This window comes from Cladophialophora immunda, assembly GCF_000835495.1.
Source record: "Cladophialophora immunda strain CBS 83496 unplaced genomic scaffold supercont1.6, whole genome shotgun sequence".
Lineage (NCBI taxonomy): Eukaryota > Fungi > Ascomycota > Eurotiomycetes > Chaetothyriales > Herpotrichiellaceae > Cladophialophora > Cladophialophora immunda.
The window spans coordinates 3,810,850-3,829,722 of NW_015622546.1; the positions used below are offsets into that span (position 1 = coordinate 3,810,850).

At 55.7% G+C, this 18,873-nt stretch overlaps 5 protein-coding genes across 7 annotated transcripts; 1 reads left to right on the forward strand and 4 right to left on the reverse strand.

Annotated features, from left to right (window-relative positions):
* Positions 1-252: 252 nt before the first annotated feature.
* On the reverse strand, positions 253-1,393 carry PV07_10746 (glutaredoxin). The gene is made up of 2 exons (XM_016398099.1): positions 832-1,393; positions 253-746 (listed from the first exon to the last, which is right to left on the reverse strand). The coding sequence occupies exons 1-2, from the start codon at positions 980-982 to the stop codon at positions 589-591; spliced, it is 309 nt and encodes a 102-aa protein (XP_016245290.1). The 5' UTR covers positions 983-1,393; the 3' UTR covers positions 253-588.
* A 585-nt stretch (positions 1,394-1,978) lies between these two features.
* On the reverse strand, positions 1,979-4,224 carry PV07_10747 (uncharacterized protein). The gene is made up of 2 exons (XM_016398100.1): positions 3,718-4,224; positions 1,979-3,642 (listed from the first exon to the last, which is right to left on the reverse strand). The coding sequence occupies exons 1-2, from the start codon at positions 3,805-3,807 to the stop codon at positions 2,074-2,076; spliced, it is 1,659 nt and encodes a 552-aa protein (XP_016245291.1). The 5' UTR covers positions 3,808-4,224; the 3' UTR covers positions 1,979-2,073.
* A 164-nt stretch (positions 4,225-4,388) lies between these two features.
* PV07_10748 (uncharacterized protein) lies at positions 4,389-7,718 on the reverse strand. Its single transcript, XM_016398101.1, has one exon. The coding sequence runs from the start codon at positions 6,849-6,851 to the stop codon at positions 4,887-4,889; it is 1,965 nt and encodes a 654-aa protein (XP_016245292.1). The 5' UTR covers positions 6,852-7,718; the 3' UTR covers positions 4,389-4,886.
* Positions 7,719-11,298: 3,580 nt separating this feature from the next.
* PV07_10749 (uncharacterized protein) lies at positions 11,299-12,467 on the forward strand. Its single transcript, XM_016398102.1, has one exon. It carries the CDS (start codon positions 11,415-11,417, stop codon positions 11,844-11,846), a length of 432 nt encoding a protein of 143 aa, XP_016245293.1. The 5' UTR covers positions 11,299-11,414; the 3' UTR covers positions 11,847-12,467.
* A 1,410-nt stretch (positions 12,468-13,877) lies between these two features.
* Positions 13,878-16,653, reverse strand: PV07_10750. Of its 3 annotated transcripts, none has more exons than XM_016398103.1 (3): positions 16,296-16,653; positions 15,866-16,061; positions 13,878-15,810 (listed from the first exon to the last, which is right to left on the reverse strand). In XM_016398103.1, the coding sequence occupies exons 1-3, from the start codon at positions 16,366-16,368 to the stop codon at positions 14,388-14,390; spliced, it is 1,692 nt and encodes a 563-aa protein (XP_016245294.1). In that variant the 5' UTR covers positions 16,369-16,653; the 3' UTR covers positions 13,878-14,387. The 3 variants fall into 3 exon arrangements, with proteins under 3 accessions (XP_016245294.1, XP_016245296.1, XP_016245295.1); XM_016398105.1 differs by having other exon boundaries at positions 16,123-16,653; XM_016398104.1 differs by having other exon boundaries at positions 15,866-16,653.
* Positions 16,654-18,873: the final 2,220 nt, after the last annotated feature.

The following is an 18,873-nucleotide window of genomic DNA, read 5'->3' on the forward strand; positions in this document are numbered from 1 at the left end:
ACACGCACAGCAAAGGCGTGGATCGCTCGTCCCCTTGAGCGGTCCAGGACGCACATCCCGTACAATGCATGGACCGCGCAATGCGCTCACCGTGCTTGAGGAGCCTCTGCTCGAAAGAGGAAGACTCACCTCCCCCTCTGTCTCTCTCTTTCCATCGCCGCTGGGACTTGCGCTGTATGTAGACATACGGCAGGCTAGACACGGGGCAAAGCACGGAAGGTAGCCTGTTGCGGTTCTCGTCGTACTTGTTCTGTACCTTTCGCTTTGTACTACCCTTCGCTCGTTATCAAGACGGTGCACAGGACAGCATGATAGATCTGGACGAACCCTCACTCCAAACAACACAACTGGGAAATGGGAGTTCTTGCCGGGAGGATGTATAATATATTCATCTATCACTCTTGAAGTGGCCATTGATTTCAACCTTGTATCATGCACTCTACCTCCACTTCAAAGACCAAAGATCATTGCTCTCAGCTGGCAAGTCTTTTGGAAAATCATTTGCTGCAAGTCGATCGTCGAGACAGATCTAGCCCTGAACCACTCCGCGTACTTGCGTTTTTTCATCTTCTCTAAGTGACTTCTTGCTTAAAGAGCACCAGCAGCGCTCAACAAATCGTTAAGTTGGCCTCTCTTGGCCTGCAAATCCGAGTTGCCTCCAATGTGCTTGTGGTCGATGAAGATGTTGGGGACACTGCGCTGGCCGGTGATCTCTTCGAGAGCGTCTTGAAGTGCGGCGCCATCGTCTAGACAAGAAAAGTCAGTAACTCCGCATAAGAAAATGTAGTCCATGCGCCATTGGAGAGCGCAGAAAATCAGAAAGGAACATACCAATTTCATCCAGCTCGAGCAAATAGTATTTGGCGTGCAGCTCATTCAGCAGCGTCTTGGATGCCCGACAGTATGGGCAGTAACTCTTGGAGAAGACCACGACGGGGTTCTCGTCGATGATCTGCTGGGCCTTTTGTTTGGCGGCGGACATGGCGGCGGGTGATACTGACGGCGCGCTGAAAAAGGTGCGGACGATGGTGCGGAACGGGGAGAAGATTGAGGAAGCTATTGTGGCGGTATTTGATATGTTCTGGGAGTGTCTGGTCTAAAAGATGTTTCTTTGGAAGTGAGGGCGGCAGAAGGAGGGGGGGACTATTATATGATAAAACCCCAGGGAGGACTGCCGCACGGTCTGGATGCTCAGGCTTCTGGCGTTTTCGGAGAGGATTACCAATTGGAGAAAGGACCGCGATTGCGAAATCAGCGCAGGGGAGTCAACGAGAGGCTGTGTGGGAAAGAGATCTATTTGGGATATGCAGATTGACAAATCTTGGAGGGCGATGACGATGATGGAAGCAAGCAGCAGGAGGAGCAGGGCAGGCGGGGGGCCAATTTGTTGCCGGCGAGATTGTATGGCGGATGGAGGAGGAGGATGCGGCGATCAGTCATCACGGCAAGACAAATCCCGGCAACCCCAATGCGGTTAGATGCCACAGCGTCTAAAACCGGCAGCACATCGTCATCCCTGTTGGTCGCTACGAGGCTGCGCCAATTCTCATACCAACCACCAGACCAGAAGGGGTGCTCTGATATCGACTTTTGATGCTTGTACACAGGGTATCTGCCTTTGACACGTTCAAACCGAGACAATCGGGTCGACCACGATGGCCAATGCCAGAGACATGTGGTGCGCAGGACTCTCGATCGATCTTCCCTTTCGAGAGTTGACCTCGCCTCGTCTATGCCCTCCACCCGGCTGGAACCCAGTCTCCCCTCTCCTGTCTCTGCTATCGAAAAAAGGGGCCTGGAAAATGGTCAAAAGCCTGCTTTCGCTCCTTTGCAGCTCTTCGCCAACACCCTCTCACCCAAGAATCTCCCAGCGAACACCCGACGATGGAAAAAAAATATCGGATCACTCCCGCTAAAATTGCAATCATGGAAACAGCAAGCAAAGGCCACACACTCACAACCCCCCCTCCCCCACCCCCCCGGGCCAACAGTCCCTGGCACAAATGAAAATCAAGCCTATGTCTTGTGAATGTGTACAGAAGAAAGCTGTAGTACCGTTTCTGGCCTTTTTCCTCACATGACAACACAGCACCCGCAACCCTTCACCTTCACCTTCTCCTCCATATCATCTTGTTGCACCCGCTGCACCTGCATCCTGGTGTTCGGCTGAGTGGGCACGGATGTGATACTTCCCATTCCGGTGCTTTGCACGGGATTCGGTACTCGAGGCATCGTACTGTATCCGCCATTTATGCTTCCCCCCGTACTAGGTCTCATGCTACCCGCCCCAGAGTTCCTGACATTAGGCCCGGGTTTGAGAGGCCAGGCACTTCCCCCATCTGCGCCGTCAGTCTCCTTTTCGCCCAGCTGCGCCGACTGGGGAATGATCGGTGAAGGCGACTTCACCTGCCCATTGCCCGTATGAATCGCCAGAGGCGAAAAGTTCCGATCATATGTGCTCGGGACCGCGCCTTGGTCTTCCCACTGTGCTTGTTGCTGTCTGCGAGCGTGCGTGGGGATGATTTGCTCCTCGGGAGGGAGCCTTGGATCTGGTTTGTACATGGTGGCGAGCCACGGCGGATCTCCTTCTGGCCGGTTCACTGCTGTCCGAGGTCGATCGAGTTCTCCTGATCTCGTTCCCGGGCGTTGGTTTGTGGATGGTGTTGCGCCGGGTTTGGCGTTAGTGGAAGGTTTCCTTGTGGTGGCAGATGTCTTACGGCCAGCCGACGTGCCTGGGGGGGAGCCTTGGGCTGTCTTGGGTCGATTCTTGGTGGGAGATGATGTTTTGGAGGTTAGCTGTTTGTTGGGAACAGGTGTCGTGAGTAATGCAGAATCGCCTTCGTCCTGCATCGTCTGGCTCCCTATGCTTCCCTTTCTGATCCTGGTCTTGAAGACAGGTATACCATCTTCGGGACTCATACTGTTACTAATAGTACGTTTCCTGACCAGCGGGGTGTCTCGCTCGATTGTTTGTTGCGGTATGGGTAGAGGACTCGATGTCAACACTGGTATTTTGGAACCGGATTTCCTTAGCGTAGGACTCAAGTATAGTTGAGACGACGCGTTCTCGGCCGCAATCTCCTCCGGGGTGCGGAAATCCCAGTTTGCTCTTTCGTCCTCTTCCGCTTCTGGTAGAGGCTCAGGCAGTCGTGTTTTCGTCTCCTCGGACTCCACTCTGCGATATTCGGACGTGTTGCGGTCCTCGCTGCGTCGACCTCGACTGGTGTCCCTTTGCGCACCCTTGGTCACGGTCCTCCTCGCCTTGGCCAGGTTGATACCGGCCGCTTGCAATTCCTCGCTTTCGATCTTGGCCAACTTGTCCCGATGAATCCAGCCCTCCGGATCATCGTCGGAGGGCCGGTACATGTTCTCGGGAATATCATTGTCGGCGTGGTTTTGGCTGACATTACCGCTGCTCGGGTTGCTCTTGTATAGATCAAGCAAGCTGTCCGACTCACTTCCACTCCGTATCAGACTGGTGTCCCGCTGGCCCAACTCTTCAACTCTGCTATGCGGAGCCGGTCGTCCATTGACGCCAGTGCTGTCTTTGCGGTTCGGTGCCAGTGCGGATAACGGTGCACGCGTGGATCCTGAAGAGTTCTGGCGCAGCCCTCCTGGGCGAGATTTGTTTGCAGTCGTGTTCTGGCGTGTCATTTGTGTCAGTATTGTCAAAGCCCATGCATGTAGCGTGTAACCCTGCCCAGGGCGCGGACTCACCTCTTGACTGGCGGAACCCACTGCATCGTACGGCGGCCTGGCCCCATTAACGACCATAGTCGAAGGTCCTGCAGTTGCTATGCCCGCCATCAGCAGTATTAGCCACTATTGAGGTGCGCAAGTTGGGCCTCCCCTCCTCTCAGTGTCAATGCGCCATGTACAACTGCGAGACCCCGGCGCCCATGCGAACAGACCCCTTCCCAAACAGACTCGACGGGCGCAACGTGGAACAAGCCGGAGAATAAAGTCTCGACGGGCCCTAACGTGCACGAGAGTGGGCGCGGTTCGCAGAAAGAATGCTTCGTATCGAGGGGCTTGCAGAATGGCGGTCTGCAAAGGGGGCGAGAATGCGGGATTTCAGGATCGCGGTCGAAGAGCGTGTACCGAACGGTGATTGGAGGCCAATGCTACAATATCATGGGAAGGAAACTATGCTTTGCCTGACAAAAGGGAATAAAGAACACAATCGCTAGGACATAGGGCAGAATTGCAGGTTTGCATGTTGCTTGGGGACCTTGATGGACGAACGTCGGGGGCGTTTTCTCGCTTAATCTGACCTCAATGCTCCATCCATGTCCCATGTCAACAAAAACGGCCACTCACTAGCCACATAAAGGGCCAGAGGCAATCTCATGAAAACACGATGTATCCAATTCCGAGAGCAAACAAGACCATATGGATTACTTTTTTTTCTATGCTCAATTTGGTTCATCATTTCGTCAATTCCCACTGGGGAATTATTTGTCATATAATACGAGCTATACAATCCGATCCTCTAAAACCCAGACAAATTCCTTTCCTTTGTTCAAGGCTGGCGCTACACATGTGGTGGTGTAGGTTCCGATAAGTCCTGTCGACCTGGGATATATGTCTGTTTGAACCCTCCTTCAGGATGCATATTATTCGGATGCTGATCCATATGTCTCTTCATATCCATTCAACCGTGCCCTTCCCTCTCCCGCCCCATCCGGTCCCAATCGTCACCCGACAAGCTTGTATTTAGACAAAGGCAACGAATCCAAAGATGACCATGAGTGGACTCGTTCCTGATATGTACGTGAGAGAAGGTTTGCGAAAGTTTGTCCCCAGCGGAAGGGGGTCGAGCTGAGGAATGTGTCGGTTACTGACGAGGCCCTGCCCAACAGGGCATGCAAAAAGTCATCGGCTCGTTAGTATGCATTCACCGACGGCCGCCGTGGTGTCATTCGGGGAGCGTCGCGGAACCGAGATCGGTCATCGGGTTCGCGATACTCGTACTGTGAATATTGCGGTTCTCGACGAGGGGTTATGTGGACTTTGTCCGTGGGATACGGTCGGGTGTATCTCGAGGGCTCTCGGTCTTCGAGGGTCTCGCCAAATGATTTCTCCCGGCCGCTGTTGTTGCGCGAGATAGGTGGCGTGTCACGGGGAGACCGTGGGGATTGTCTCTCCTCGTATCGTGCAGAATCGCTTCGTCGCATGGTAGGGGAAGGTGGGATAAAGTCCTGCATCATGGCAGCGCCGCGAGATTTCTTGGTATCAACCCGGGGGCGCTCCGGTCTCTCCTTTCTGCGGTCAGAGTCCCGTGACGGCTCTACCACAATGGGTTCTGGGCTGTGGTGATACCTCCTGTGGGAGCGGTCGTCGTACTCGCCGTACACCTCCCGCAACCTTGGGGCTCGTCCGTAGTCATCAGCGTCAGGATCCGGATCGACGATTTGATACTTGGTTGACGTTGTCGAAGGATATCGCGATTTGCCCGACCTAGGCGGGCTCTCTTCCCGCATCTCAGGCGTGTGCGGACTGGAACTGCTGCCATATCCAGAGTCGTGCATTGTTGTCTCGCCATGCTTCAAGTTGGAGCCTTTGGCCGGTGCACTGTCCTTTCTCGATGACGATACTTTGGGAATCGGTGTAGTCTGAGAACGATGCAGGCCAGGCGGGGGTCTTCGGTGGTCGCCACGATCTCGGTCCCGTTCCCGTTCCCGCTCCCGCTCTCGCTCTCGGTCATGGTCTCGTTCACGCTCCCTTTCACGCTCCCGCGTCGTGGGTCTCGACGGGATACGCTCTTCGACATGAGCTCGGAGGTTGGACGGAGAGGTTGTAGATTTGGTGAAAGATGGTGGAAAGTAGTCATCTGGGAGTGTCCGTCGGCCCTTGGACGACCCGGGTCTCTTTTCATTGTCCGAGCCACTCTTGCGGCCGCTGCCCTTGGACTCTCCGATCCAGTACTGATAGGCATCTGATCCATTGCGATCCAGACTAGGGCGGTTGTTCGCTTTGGCCATATAGGCCTTGCTCTCCTCGTGATGTCGTTCCCATTTCTCATCAAAGCTCTCCTCTTCCAAGTCGCGAGACCGTTCGGCCCGTGGGCTTGGTCGAGGTCTCTCCGAAGGACGATCGAAAGCCGAGGTGGTCTTGGACCGAGATGATTTCATCGAGGGGCGAATTTCGGTGTAATCAGAATCGCTGTCTGTGCCCTCGAAGTTTGCGGGTCTCCTGGTCTGTGCCTTGTCCGTTCTTTCCCGCCTCTTCTCCTTGTCATTTCTCTTCTCGTCTGCTTTGCTGTTCCTGATCTTCTCTGCTTGAGCCTTGAACTTGCCAGCTGCCATTGCTGCAGGCATGCCAGGCCAGACACCCGTGGGTTTTCTAGATTTCTCGGAGGTCTTGGGAGGCGGGGCGGGGCGTCGTTCAAACTCGGCATACTTTCGCGAGGTTGCTCGTGGAGGTTTGTCATCATAAGGGTCGCGGTATTCATAGGAATCGCGCGGTTGGCGGACTTCCTCAAAGTAGTTTCCTTGGTCGTTGTAATCACGGGGTTGAGATGTGGCTGCTTGCGGTGCAGGCCTCATGGGATAGGTGCGAGTGGTTGTGCTCGACGGTGGCGGATCTCTCATCATGGACTCCTTTCGAAGCTCTGCTAACCGCACCTGATCATCATACCGTTGCCTGCGGGCAGGGTCGCTGAGGATCTCATAGGCCTCCTGGATCTTCTGAAATTCATCTTTGCCTTTTTCTCTCAGAGCTTCATCCTTTATTCGATCAGGGTGGTACTTGAGAGCGAGTTTCCGGTGAGCGGAGCGGATGGTAGAGAGATCAGCTTCCTTGGAAACACCCAAGGCCACATAGGGATCGGGAGGTATGGGTGAAGCCATGGTCGTGTAGAATTCTGGTACAAGTGGGTGAAGGAGTGGAAATCAACCAAGGAGTGGGTTGAAGGTGGTGTTGTTGTTTTTGTACAGGGCGGTCAACAGAGGGTCGTGGCGTGCATTGTGTTGGCCTCGGTCGGTGGTCGGGGATTTTTCGAGGTGAGGTGGTTGGTGAAAATGATGGACTGGGGAATAGGGGAGATGGGTTGAAAATAATTACAATAATGATAACAATAACAATGGGAACAATGGTGAACAGGTTCCAGAGAGGTGAGGAATCAGTCGACCGTCTTTTGAGGACAAGTTCGAGTTCCCAGTCGAGGTATTTGGCGGATGCGCAGCGTTAAAGCCGCTGACGTTTGGGGACAAAAGGGGACGACGGGGGGGGAGTCAAGATCCAGCCGTGGCAGTAAAGCCAGTTAAGCCCAGCAGGAAAACAACGGCACCGAGACGGGATCCAGGCTGCCAGGGGGGTGCGCCGAGTCACGGACTACGGGGCTGTCCCGATGCGGTGGTCTGTGAGAGCGTGGTGTGTTTCTTTGTTGTTCTTCTGGCCCTGATGGCTTGGACTCTTGCGAACGAACGACCGACCACTGCGGCGCTGCCCCTTGACCGATCGACGATGGATTGCCAGCGTTCCCGATCCGCGTGGATGATTATGTAAAGGGGGCCGTGCTCGATGCGGCACTTTTACTGGCACCAGCGAGCGGGCTCCTGTCAACGTGTCGAAGGATGAGAGATTTGAGGGCGTGGCAGGTTGGGTTGAGATACAGGAGAACGGATGGATGAAAAGCAAACGGAGGGAAAAGAGCAGGAAGGTTTGACCAAGAGAGGGTCTGGGGTCGTGAGGGTCTGAGGGCAACAAGAGGCAAATAATGGCTACGAAGGGGGGGGGTCAGTGATGGGATGGTTATCCTGGTGGTGAATGGCTACGGGCTTCCCTGCAAGCACAACCATCCGCCGCCTTCTTTTTTCTGCTCGTGCATCTTCCAATAATGCCATTGCCGCCGTCTCGGACTCTGATGTGAGAGGAAAAGGGAAAAAAAACTCAAAAAGCCACCCGTTTGGCAAATTCTCCGGCGAGCCGTTGGAGGGTTTGGCAGTGCTGAGAGAACGAGCAGCTGCTGAGCAGCGAGCAGCTAAGCAGCTAAGCAGCTAAGCAGTGCTGAATGCTACGGAGGGCGGAGAAGAGAGCCACCTAAACACCTAGCCGTAGCGAGCCAAAAGAAACCAGGCCGGTGGAGCCGCTGTCAGAAAAGAGGCGCGGGCTTGTTGTGTCGTCATTCGCCATTTGGCCCTCGCCGACTTCCCACCTTCTCGCCCACCCATCCATCCACCCATCCATCATCCTCGCTCTTCATCCTGACCGGGCCCGGCCCTTGTTTGCCTCAGAAGCAACGTTGAACTTCTCTTCACCTTCCATCCATGGCACATCCCCTGATGCTCCCACCTCCCCCCCCCCGAACAATTCCGCGCCCCAGGGTTGATGCATGTTTGTCGACCATCCACTGCCTGTTCCTGCCGGTCCTGCGAAAATCCATGGTTGCCGTCGTCCTAAAACGTGGCGTGGTGGCCTGTCGATCTCACTTCAAGGCACGAGGGGGAAGTTTGGGGACATCTGAGCGGCAGGACCATGTGGTGCCACCAGTGCCACCAGTGCCACGGCGTTTCAATACCTCCAGTACATTGCAAATGGCTATCATGACACAATCTACAGAGTTGGTCACTAGGGTGCGAATACTCGGGAGGAAAGCGATATACGGTCAGCCCCGGCCCCAGTTAATCCATGTACGAGTGCCCCCCGTAGTGCCAGTTGGCGGCTTCTCGTCCCACGGCCCAGCGTAGGAGGGGGCATTGGAGGAGGCATAAAGATAGAACAGCAGGTGGTGAGTCTACTTGTAGGTAATGGGCATCGACTTTGGGTGTTGCTCGTTGCTCGTTGCTCGTTGCTCGTTGCTCGTTGCTCGTTCTCTTCCAGCTGACCCTGTCGCGCTCGCTCTCTGACTGCCTCGCTCATTTCTCTTCACCTACCGAGCACTCATCCTCGAGTGTCACGCTGAATGATTCGTAGACCAGACTCCGAATGGATGTCCATCACGAACTTGCATCAGCCCGCTAGCCATCATCTGCTTGGACTTGGAGGCCCTTCGTGACGCCAGGCAACAAGCCATCGCTTCTCCAATGACTTTCATTTGACCTCCTGGTCGCCAAAACTCGCCCGCTTGCATCAGTGTGTAATGTGTCACGCTTTCACATCAGCAACGCAGACTCTACTGGCCTGGCGGTGGCATTCTTCCCCACGAAGCTCCATCTTTGATCCATGCATGTCGCTGGCCATCGTGTGCCGAACGCCAGGAACTGCGACAAAGCTTGTGACCCTGCTCTTACTCGCCCACGTCGTGCCACAAGTCACGTCTGGGGGCTCGAGGCCAAGTCATTTTCCTGGTGAGTGAGCCTGCATGAGACTCGACGCCTCCACTTCAGAAGCTGGGCGAGATCGCATTGGACAAGTTCATCACTTTTGCCCATGGTCTCCATCGCCAGCCTATCTAGCTTACGAGGCGCAGCCCAAATCGATCCCTCACTCGTCCATGTCGCCCATGGGAAACCCAAAGCATGACCAGAGCGGTGTAAAGCCATCCCCAGGCAACTTTGCAGATGGCCATGGTTTTCAATGCCCATTGAAGGCATCTTCGGCTCAGGTCTTGCTCAGGTGGTCTCCATTCAAACCCGTTCGATCAAAAGCGCCCAAAGATCACAACAGCCAATCCGTGGCGCTGGGGAGCTTCTTTCTGACGGCCCCCTGGCCCCTGCGCTCCACCCATAAGCCAACCGAGCGGCCCTCCATGCGGACCGCACCCCAGACCCGGCAGAGGCCTAACAAAGTAAAGAGAAGACGTGATCCAGAATATGGGACTGGCAGTGATTGGTGGAATGCTCCCTCCCAGCTTCCATTTCTACTTGTACGCGGTATTCCATGATCTGCCAGTGAGAAAGTTGGAAAACAGGGCAAGGCAATACACCATGGAAGTTTTGTGTAAGAGCAGGCATTCGATCTGAGGCTCTATGAGCTCAGGGTTGGCTACATCTTCGATCTTGCCCAACCCCCACAACGATCTCCTACGCCATGTCCCAGACTACTGCCTGACAACCCGGAATACGAGTATACTCAAGGCAGTCATTCAGACATGTTGGAGGGGTACCCTTGCGCCACCAGAGACTGTGTTCCCGATCGATTCCCTGAGACACGTTCTCGAATCTTTGCGGACATGTCATAAAGCGCTTCCTTCACCAATTAAAAACGCACCAGTAAAGCCATTGCCGCTTGCTTCCTTGCGTGTCACACTTTCAGGTCGATCACATGTAAGTATCTTTGTCCACACATCTGACAGAGTTTAGGTCACGAACTCCAGTGGGTGTTGTGCCTACTCTGACAGCGAATCCGGACCCTTGCCAGAGGTCCCGTCTTCTTCCCATTATCGTGTTCGTAAATGCCCAACCTGGGTTGATTGAGCAGAGGTCCAGAACGTAGCCCAGGCAAGGACGCAACCTATTACTATCGTTGGCTTCACAGAGCACCGAATCGGTTCCCGAGGGCGGCCATGCAGAGCAATGTTGTTCCCAATCCACAAGTCAACACGACAACTGGACGGCGAGGCAAGCATGGAGTGTGACACAGCGTCCTTGCGCACGTTCCACGCAACTCGATCATTTTCAGCCTCATTTCATCGCCAGCAAAGGCTTCGAGACCCAACCCAGCCTCCCTGTGCTCGCTGTAAACCCAGCCCAACCCAAAGGCAATCCACGAAAGCACCGTCGATCGCAAGAACTCCGTAACTTTGTTGCAAACCTTGCGACGTCGAACTATCCAGGACATCACTCGCCACGTCTGTGGCTGATGCCTGTTGCTTCGGACTTTGGGGGGCCTCCGAAGGACGTCTTCGGGTACAAGTAACAATTAACATCTACCGCTCCTTATTACAGATAAGGCCGCTTAGCCGCCCACTTTTGCCATTACTGGCCGGTATCCGTGTTCGCCTTGTGGCTGAGAATACAGTTGACGTGTGCATCAACCCAAGGTGATACGCGAGGCCATTGGCTGAGTGTCGACACCCTCATGGTGCCGTTCTCTCGAACCGAGTCCGCTGGTGTCGCCTATTGGTCAGTTCTATCCCAATGGACGATGCGTTCTTTTTTTTCTCGCCTGAGTCTCATGTTCATGCCTGGGATGGCCGCCTGACCCGTTTTGGCATGTTCACAGCATTCAAGCTCTGTGAAGAGCATGGTTGAAAGCCGCACTGGCCACGTCCACTATGCTCACAGTATATCGAGTCACGACTAGACATACTCTGCCACCTGCCAGTGGCAAATGCATAGAACGGTTCCGAGACGTTCCAACGGCAAAAACTCCGGTGGAGGCAAGCAGCAATTGCAACCTGGTGTGCCTGGATCACATGATGCCACCGAGCGTTTTCGCGACTGTTTGAAACGTCCTGGATCTGCTGCTGCAGTGGCGGACCTGAAACTCCTCGATGCCACCCCCGGGCTAAGATCTTCGAGTTTCCTGGGATGGAAAGTCTGAGAGCAATCACAACGAAAGTCCCCGATTTGCGCTCGGGCGTGCTGCGTCAGAAGTCCATCCATGCTTGTATGCTTGTGGAATATGCGAATGTCTCAGTATTCAGAAGCACCGAGCCCATATCTCTCCTCTCAGAGGCTGTCTCTTGGGATTCCTGTTCTGTATTGGTGGCTCTCAGCCCCCCAGTGGTGAAATGTCGTTGGTTGTTCCCCCTCAACGATCAACTTCTTCCGAGTCTCGTTCCTGTCGACTTGCCACTGCCACCATCGATCAGGCGTCCCTTGGTTGCTTCCCCGCCCGCTATCAGCCACACGGCGACCAACATCCAACGCGTATCCGATATCCACATCGTCATTGATGTTGAAAGGCAGACTTTGCGAACCATTTGCGGGGAAACTGGGCGGGATAGGCAACAGCCCTAGCATTCTCGACAGCGATTTGTCGGCTGATTGCCCGGGCGCCAGAGGCGGGTGTGAATGGATTGCCTGGCTGGAGAAAGTGCAACGCGTATTCTTATCTCGACATCGCCTCCGCCATCCATCAAACGGCCCTCGCAAGTTGATGAGACCGATAGAGCCAATGACTCGGACGACGTATTACTTCCTGAAGTGGCCGCGCCAACGTGTCTGCCTCGAACACATCCGAACTTCCTTGAAGAAAGCAAGAAAAGGTTAAGTCACTAGGCGCCCGGGGGCTGCCCATCTTGCTATCCTTCCTGCAGCTGCACGGCGGTGGATCGTCCGTCCTGGAACGGGCGTGAACAAAGATCCTTCGTTGATGGATGACGGTGCGACATCAAATCCCTCATTCCACAACACTGTCCACCGCGCCATTCATGCGGTTTTGGAAAAGAAGGAAGCTCAAGAAAACATGGCTCAAAACTTCTAGGGCCTCGGAGCCAATCGTTGGTTTATGCCTTTCCTGACGTTTCGCTTCAAGCTACGCCTTTGCTGTCTTCCCTTCCACTGGGGATCTTGTGCCTTGAAGCGAGCCATTCTGTTTCACGTTTGCATGTCAGTGCTCCTTCGTCTTCCTGGTGTCGTGTCCCTGTTCTGCAACTTTCCCGTCACTGCCTTGCTGCCTTTCGATGCCCATCAGCTACCTCGACCGCAGTCTTCAGGCTGTCCATAGACAACCCTGGTAAGATCACCAAGTGTGTATGCATGGATGCACTTCCCATGCTGGACACCGTCGTGGGAGATTGTCGGTATGAAGCAATCGACACAGAGTGCAAGGCCGTAGTCTCGCATGCGGCAACTTGGCTCTCGAAGTGGGAAGTCAAAAATCTTTCTTCGACTGCCCACACAGTTCTCTTGTTCTTGGGCGGCCTGAATACCGTGTGTCAGGTCTTTGTGCTTTCATGCCTCCGGCACGGACAGAGCGTGGGTGGTCTTGGGGGCAATCCCTTTCAGTGGGACGACATCGAAAGCCTGTTTCTGGTCTCCATCCTGTCAAAGGTCCTGCGGCGTTGAAATAGAACTCATCGCTCCATGCTCGACCCCTGCAGCCTCGAGTCCGCCCGGGAGGGCTGTTGCTCCAGAGCAAGACCCATTCGGCAACCCCTCCCCGTGATAGCCGCTTTTGACTCGGCGGTGCTGTCCCAGAGATCGGGGACGGATGTTTGTACCTTGGAGGCGGTCCGTCTCGAATGGCTCCCACCTACGGCTTTTCGATGGCCGACGAAAAGGCCGAGTGACAGCGGTGACAGACACTTCACTTCGATAGGGTTACCCGTTCATCGTACAATCTCAGTCCAACGCCCCCAAAAGTAGCATTTCCACAAACCGACGAACCGGGTGAGTGACGCAGATGCAGATTCTTCACTTTATCGGCCATCCTTTGTCCTATCCCAGGGAACCATCCCAAAGTAATTCCTCGCGAACCGACGAAGAGGGTGACGGCCAAGAGATCTCTCTACTATTTTCAACGAGTCGAGTCTCCTTTGTGATTCGTACGTGAGGCGCCCAAAGGTAGTTTCCTGGTGCGTCGACGTAAGGGGATTGACCGGTGGGTAGAGGCTTCACTTTGACGGGGGGGTTGCTTTGTATCATCTACCAAGGAACTTCCTGTATGTAGCTTTTCGCGCCCCGACGATGAGGTGTGAAGCGGACAGCCTGTTTTTGACGGTTCAAGAGACATTCTTCATATCCTTCGGGAGCATGCCTGTCCTGTCAAATGACCGCATGTGGACTTTTCGCGACCCGACGAAAGGGGGTGACGGACAGCCTGTTTTTGGCTTTCATCAATCAGGTGGACTTACATGTCCCTCTGGTGCCCGCCCCGAAATATACTAGAACTGGACTTCACGAACCGACGAAGGGAGTGACGGACAGCCTGTTTTTGACTTCTACAGGGATATCCTCCGGGCGGCCGCCTCAAAAGTACCAAATGGGGTGTCCGTGAACCGACGAAGGCGGTGACGAACGACCTGTTTTTCACTCCTTTAGGCATATCCTCCAGGTGGCCGCCCCGAAATATACTAGATATGGCATTCACGAACCGACGAAGAAGGTGATGAGCAGCCTGTTTTTCACTACTTAAGGTATATCTCCCCTAGGTGACCGGCCCGAAAGTACCAAACACGGTATTCGTGAATCGACGAAGGCGGTGACGGCCGGCCGGCCGGCCTGTTTTTGGATTTCCAGCGTCTTTCTTGAGTATCAGAGTGACCGCCTTCACCAAACTGGCTGGTACTCAGGCAATGTGCAGAACGACAAACAAACGGCGGAAGGGCATCTGTCTCTTTGTTTCTGCTGCGCACACTAGGCTCAGACAACAGTACACGCTCAGCTCACCTATTGTCCTCTCATCGACTGCCCGTTTGCTATTTGCTGTTTTGTTTCGGTGTCTTGGACTCTGGGTCAGAGTGAGAGTGTGGCCTTTGACGGATTGTTTCGGATGTCTCTATTGAAACCCAGCCAGGCGTCTTCTTCTAACACCCCTATCATCACCTCTCGCCGTCTTTATGCGCGGACGACACCCTCAAAGTCCCTCACGGCTCTGCGGAACCCGTGCTCGAATTCCCACCCAAGCGGACAGACCTGCGGATCTGCAGCTCCTGCCTGACGCATGCGCTTGAGGATCCAGAGATCCACCGCGCCAATCATGTCTGCCGCCAGGGGTAGATTCTCTCCCAGAGCCGGAGCTCCATGGCTGGACCCAGGGGCCCCAAGAAGTTGCCCTTCCAAACGCGCAGCGAAGAAATCGCGGGCATCAGCCCATCCCAGATTCCAGCCTTCGGTGTACAGCCGGTGGTCGTCGAAGTTGGCCCCCGGACTCGCGGTTTTCCAGTACTCGGCGTGTCCCTGAAATGCAGAGGATAAGAGCCGGGGCCTCTCCTCGTCCGCCCGCGCCAGTCGGCGTTGAATCTCGCCCACGGTCAGCGCAAATTGCTTCGGGGGCACAATCTGTCCACCATCGCAGGATGCCTTGAACCCCCATTCCCAACCCGGCATCCAGTCCATCTTGAACGTCCAGAACGCCGACCCAGACGCCATGCTCTGCCACCTTTGACTCTGAGCCTGGCCGAACTGCCGCATCAGCTCAGCTTTCTGGTCGGGGGGCGCTTTGCTCCATGTTTGAGGCGCCAGAGCCATGCTGTACTCGCCAACGAACACCGCCACGGCGGCCTTGTGGGAAAAGACATTGCCCACAAGAGTCGAGTCGAGCTCGTGAAGCTCGGTCCGGACCTGTTCGATGATCTCGTACGGTGAGCGCGACGTGTCCTTCTCGTCAAACGTCCAGTATTTGTGCGTGTCCACAATCACCGGGCAGGTCGGCGCCCACGGATTGTTGTAAGCTCGAGTGAACCGGACCGCGCGACCCAAGTCCCACCCGTCGCTGATGTAGACGGGGAGCGAAGCGTCCAGGGCAGATATCCGCTGTATGACTTCGTTGTACCACTCGTACATCCCCGGCGGGTCGAAGATGGCTTCGTTGCAGAGTTGGAGCCCCATAACACCTGCCAGCTGCGGGTCCCGAACCGTCTCTTCCGCGATGAACACCAGACATCGGGTCGCGAGCTCAAGGTTGGACGGGTTGCCCCAGAGCTCGGCCTTGCCGCTGCTCGTGCCCGAGTGTGTTTCGTGATTTGCCCCGCCAGGGACTCCATGCAGGTCGATGAGCACGCCGATGCCGCGCTGGAAACACCGCCAGACGAGCTGCTTCACGGCCGACCACGCGTTGACATAGACTTGAGAGGGCGCCGCGGCGAAGGCCGTGTTGGCACAGAAGGCCGGACCCAGGGTGAAATAGCCGATGGGCAACCGGATTGCGTTGCAGCGCGCGGAGTTGGCCAGCCAGTCGAGGTCCGAGTCGGCGAGCGCGTTGGCCCAGTGAGCCTCCCATTTCTGGCGGGTGGCGTCGAGGCCACGGGCATTGATGGACCTGGCGAAGTCTCCAGTGAGAAGACGGACGCACGGAAAAGCAAAAAGACACTCACGCGACGACAGCGTCAAGTTCGCTGCTCCCCGAGACCCCCTCGTCGTACATACTCCCGAACAGCCATTGTTCGAGGATGAAAATCCCGCCGAGATTGGTGGCGTGCTGGTAGCGATATCGAAGGATGTCTTTGGAGGTCGGTCGAGTCGGTTGGTGGTAGGACAGGGAGGGGTGCGGCTCGGGCCGTTGCTTTGGAGCTGTAGAGAATACCTCGTATCAGAACTGTACTTTGATGGAAGAGTAGAAAGGGACGCATGCCAATGGGAGGGGATGGTTTCTGGGTGTGCTTGTCGTGGGGACAGAGATGTTGGTGAAGATGAAGGCGTATGTTGACGAGAAGTGAGAGAGCCAGTCAGTCGGGCAGGACCTCGACCTCGACCTCGACTAGCTCTCCGTGTCTCCCTTTTGGCCTGTTAGAGGACATGACATACTCTCAGTCTCGTCCTCCTTCCCATCCACCGCGTCTCGAATGCCCTCGAACGCTTTTCTCAGTGCTTTCCTCATGACTGGCCTCCACCACTCTACTGTAGGACATGCGGCAGAAATTCGACGAAGACAGGAGAGCTACCTCCTCCGGCGGTGGGCACCATGAAAGCGATTCCGAGACAACGTGGGCCGTTATACAGGAAGCAGAGTTTGATTGGCGAGACTGGCATATCTTCTTGCGCGTCACTCTTGGCTGCAAAGGAGAAGGTGGAGCGGAAGCATCTTGGGCCAGCGATTTAAGCGAATTCCTGGATGACTAGCTTGGCAAGTGAGAATCTAATTGCCATGTGCATGCGGTGTGACCGTAGACGGTGGCAGAGATCAGCCAGGCTGATAAATCGATGTGCGCGACAACATCATCTATCTATGTAACTCATTACACAGCCTCTGATAGTTATCCCGTGCAGGTCCGCCTAGTCCATGCAGTCTCAATGGCGCCAATCTACCCCACGGCCACCACCTTGGACGTCCTGACCACGGCGTTGCCGCCGTTCTCCATCGCCCCAACCTGCACGAACGCCGCCCCCGCCGGGACGACGAACTGGGTCTCGAACCCAGCCTTTTTGACCTGCGCGACGGGCTTCAAGCTCGTCTTGGACGACCCCGCGTACACGACCCAGTCCGTCACGTCGGTGGCGCCGTTCCAGCTGACGTAGCCGCGCGCGGTGGAATTGGCGGCGCAGAGCGCGAGGGCGTCCTCGTCCTGTGCCTCCAGGACCACCAAGTCCGGGGCCGTCGCCGGCGTGGCGTGCCACGCCTGCTTGTACGCGCGGTACACGGAGAGTTGCTCGCCGTAGCCCAGCTGCGCGCTCCACCGCACGCGACCCGTCGTGCCCGTCGCGCCGGTCACGGGGCCGTACTCTACCAGGACGGCGTTGGCGCCGTACCCCATGAGGGAGTTGCCGTTGGGCAGGGGAGTGTAGGAGCCCTGCGAGTACGCGGCGATTTGGGCCAGGGGGTCCGTCAGATTGGTGACGAGCTTCGGCGGCGACGATTTGTCCGGCGGGAGACTGAGTTGGAGCATCAGGCCCGTGGTCAGCTGTGGCGCCGCCCCCGGCAGGCCGTTGTTGTTGGCAAAGTAATGCAAGAGGGCGGCGGTGGAGTTTTGGTATTCCAGACGGCCAAAGTGTTGCCAGGACTTAGGAGAGCGGTAAGCAATGAAGAGCCTCGATAACATAGGAGAGTGTGAAACCTACGAATTTCCCGCCTTCGGGTAAAGACCCAAAGTCCCCTCCGTCGAAGCCATTGATCTCCCAGATAATGTCCCCCGTCGCGTTCACGAGATAGGTTGTCCAAAAGTGACGACTGTTGATGAGGTAATTCTCCCCGAGGGGCTGAATGGCATTGATATGGAAGAAATCCCACGGGAGGCTGGTGTTGTGGCCTGTCCCCGCCAGCGGGAATTTACTTCCCTTGAGTGCCAGGTGAGCCAGCGGACTCCACGTCCACATGACTTCCCCCGTCGTTATGTTGACCTCGACGGCTAGAGAGTCGAGAATCCAACCGTCCTTGGGCCCGCCGACGCTTGTCAGGTCAGCCTTCGTGGTGTTGTACGCCGAGACCAGCATGGTGTTCCGAGGCGTAATATAGGACTCGTGGACGTCGATGATGCATTCCCCCGAGGTTCCGGGAGGCAAGGTTAGGTTGATCCGGGGGCAAACACGGTGTATGGTGTTGTATTTGGTATCCAGGATCTTCACCTGCCCATACCCGTGGCCTGCCACCGATTCGGCACCGGCCGTGCCTTCGCCGGACCAGTACGTCAAGACAGGGGCGCCGAACAGGGTTTGCACTCGGAAGTTGTAGGTGATCTCATCCGGCCCACTCCAGACGAGCTCTCCGCCGTCAGTCATGATCAATGGTGATTGTTGCCTTGCAGCCGGCACTGGTCCATCTTCCGTGGCGAAGACCAGCAGGCCTTCGTACAGTGGTTCCCCCGTGCTGTTGATCAACAAGGCGGGAGGTTTTGCAGAAGATGATTTGTAGGTTTGCCAGGGCCAGATGTTGCTGTCGCTGGCGTTTGTCGCAACCTGACTGAACGGCGCTGAGCAAACGGTCAGATCTGCCGATGAGGCCTGTTGGGCATTGGAGACAGTGGCTGCCCAGCCCAGCTGAAGCAAGCCTTGGACAACAAAGGATTTGACAATCATGGCCGTCCACGAATCGTGAAAAGTCTCATGGGGACTCGGGAGAGAGCTGGAGTCCTTTGAACCATGGATGGTTCCTGGGCATATAACTTATAGAACACGCCACGGTGTGTGAATGTCGACCCGGGCCCCCTCCCACGGGGAGTGGAAGGGGTTGGAGCAGGTTGGAGGAAGAAGTGAAGGAGGACTGTCTCCGGACAGCAACTTACAGTCCCTACTCCAACAGACATTTCAATCCACTGTTCACCGACAGCTACTATGATGTCTCTGTCGTCTCTACTCCAAGGTCTCAATCAGGGGGCTCATTAGCTTCAAGTTTGTGGGGCCTTGTACAAGTGTGGATGGTGCGAAGAGGGTTGAAGAGAAGCCTCTCCGG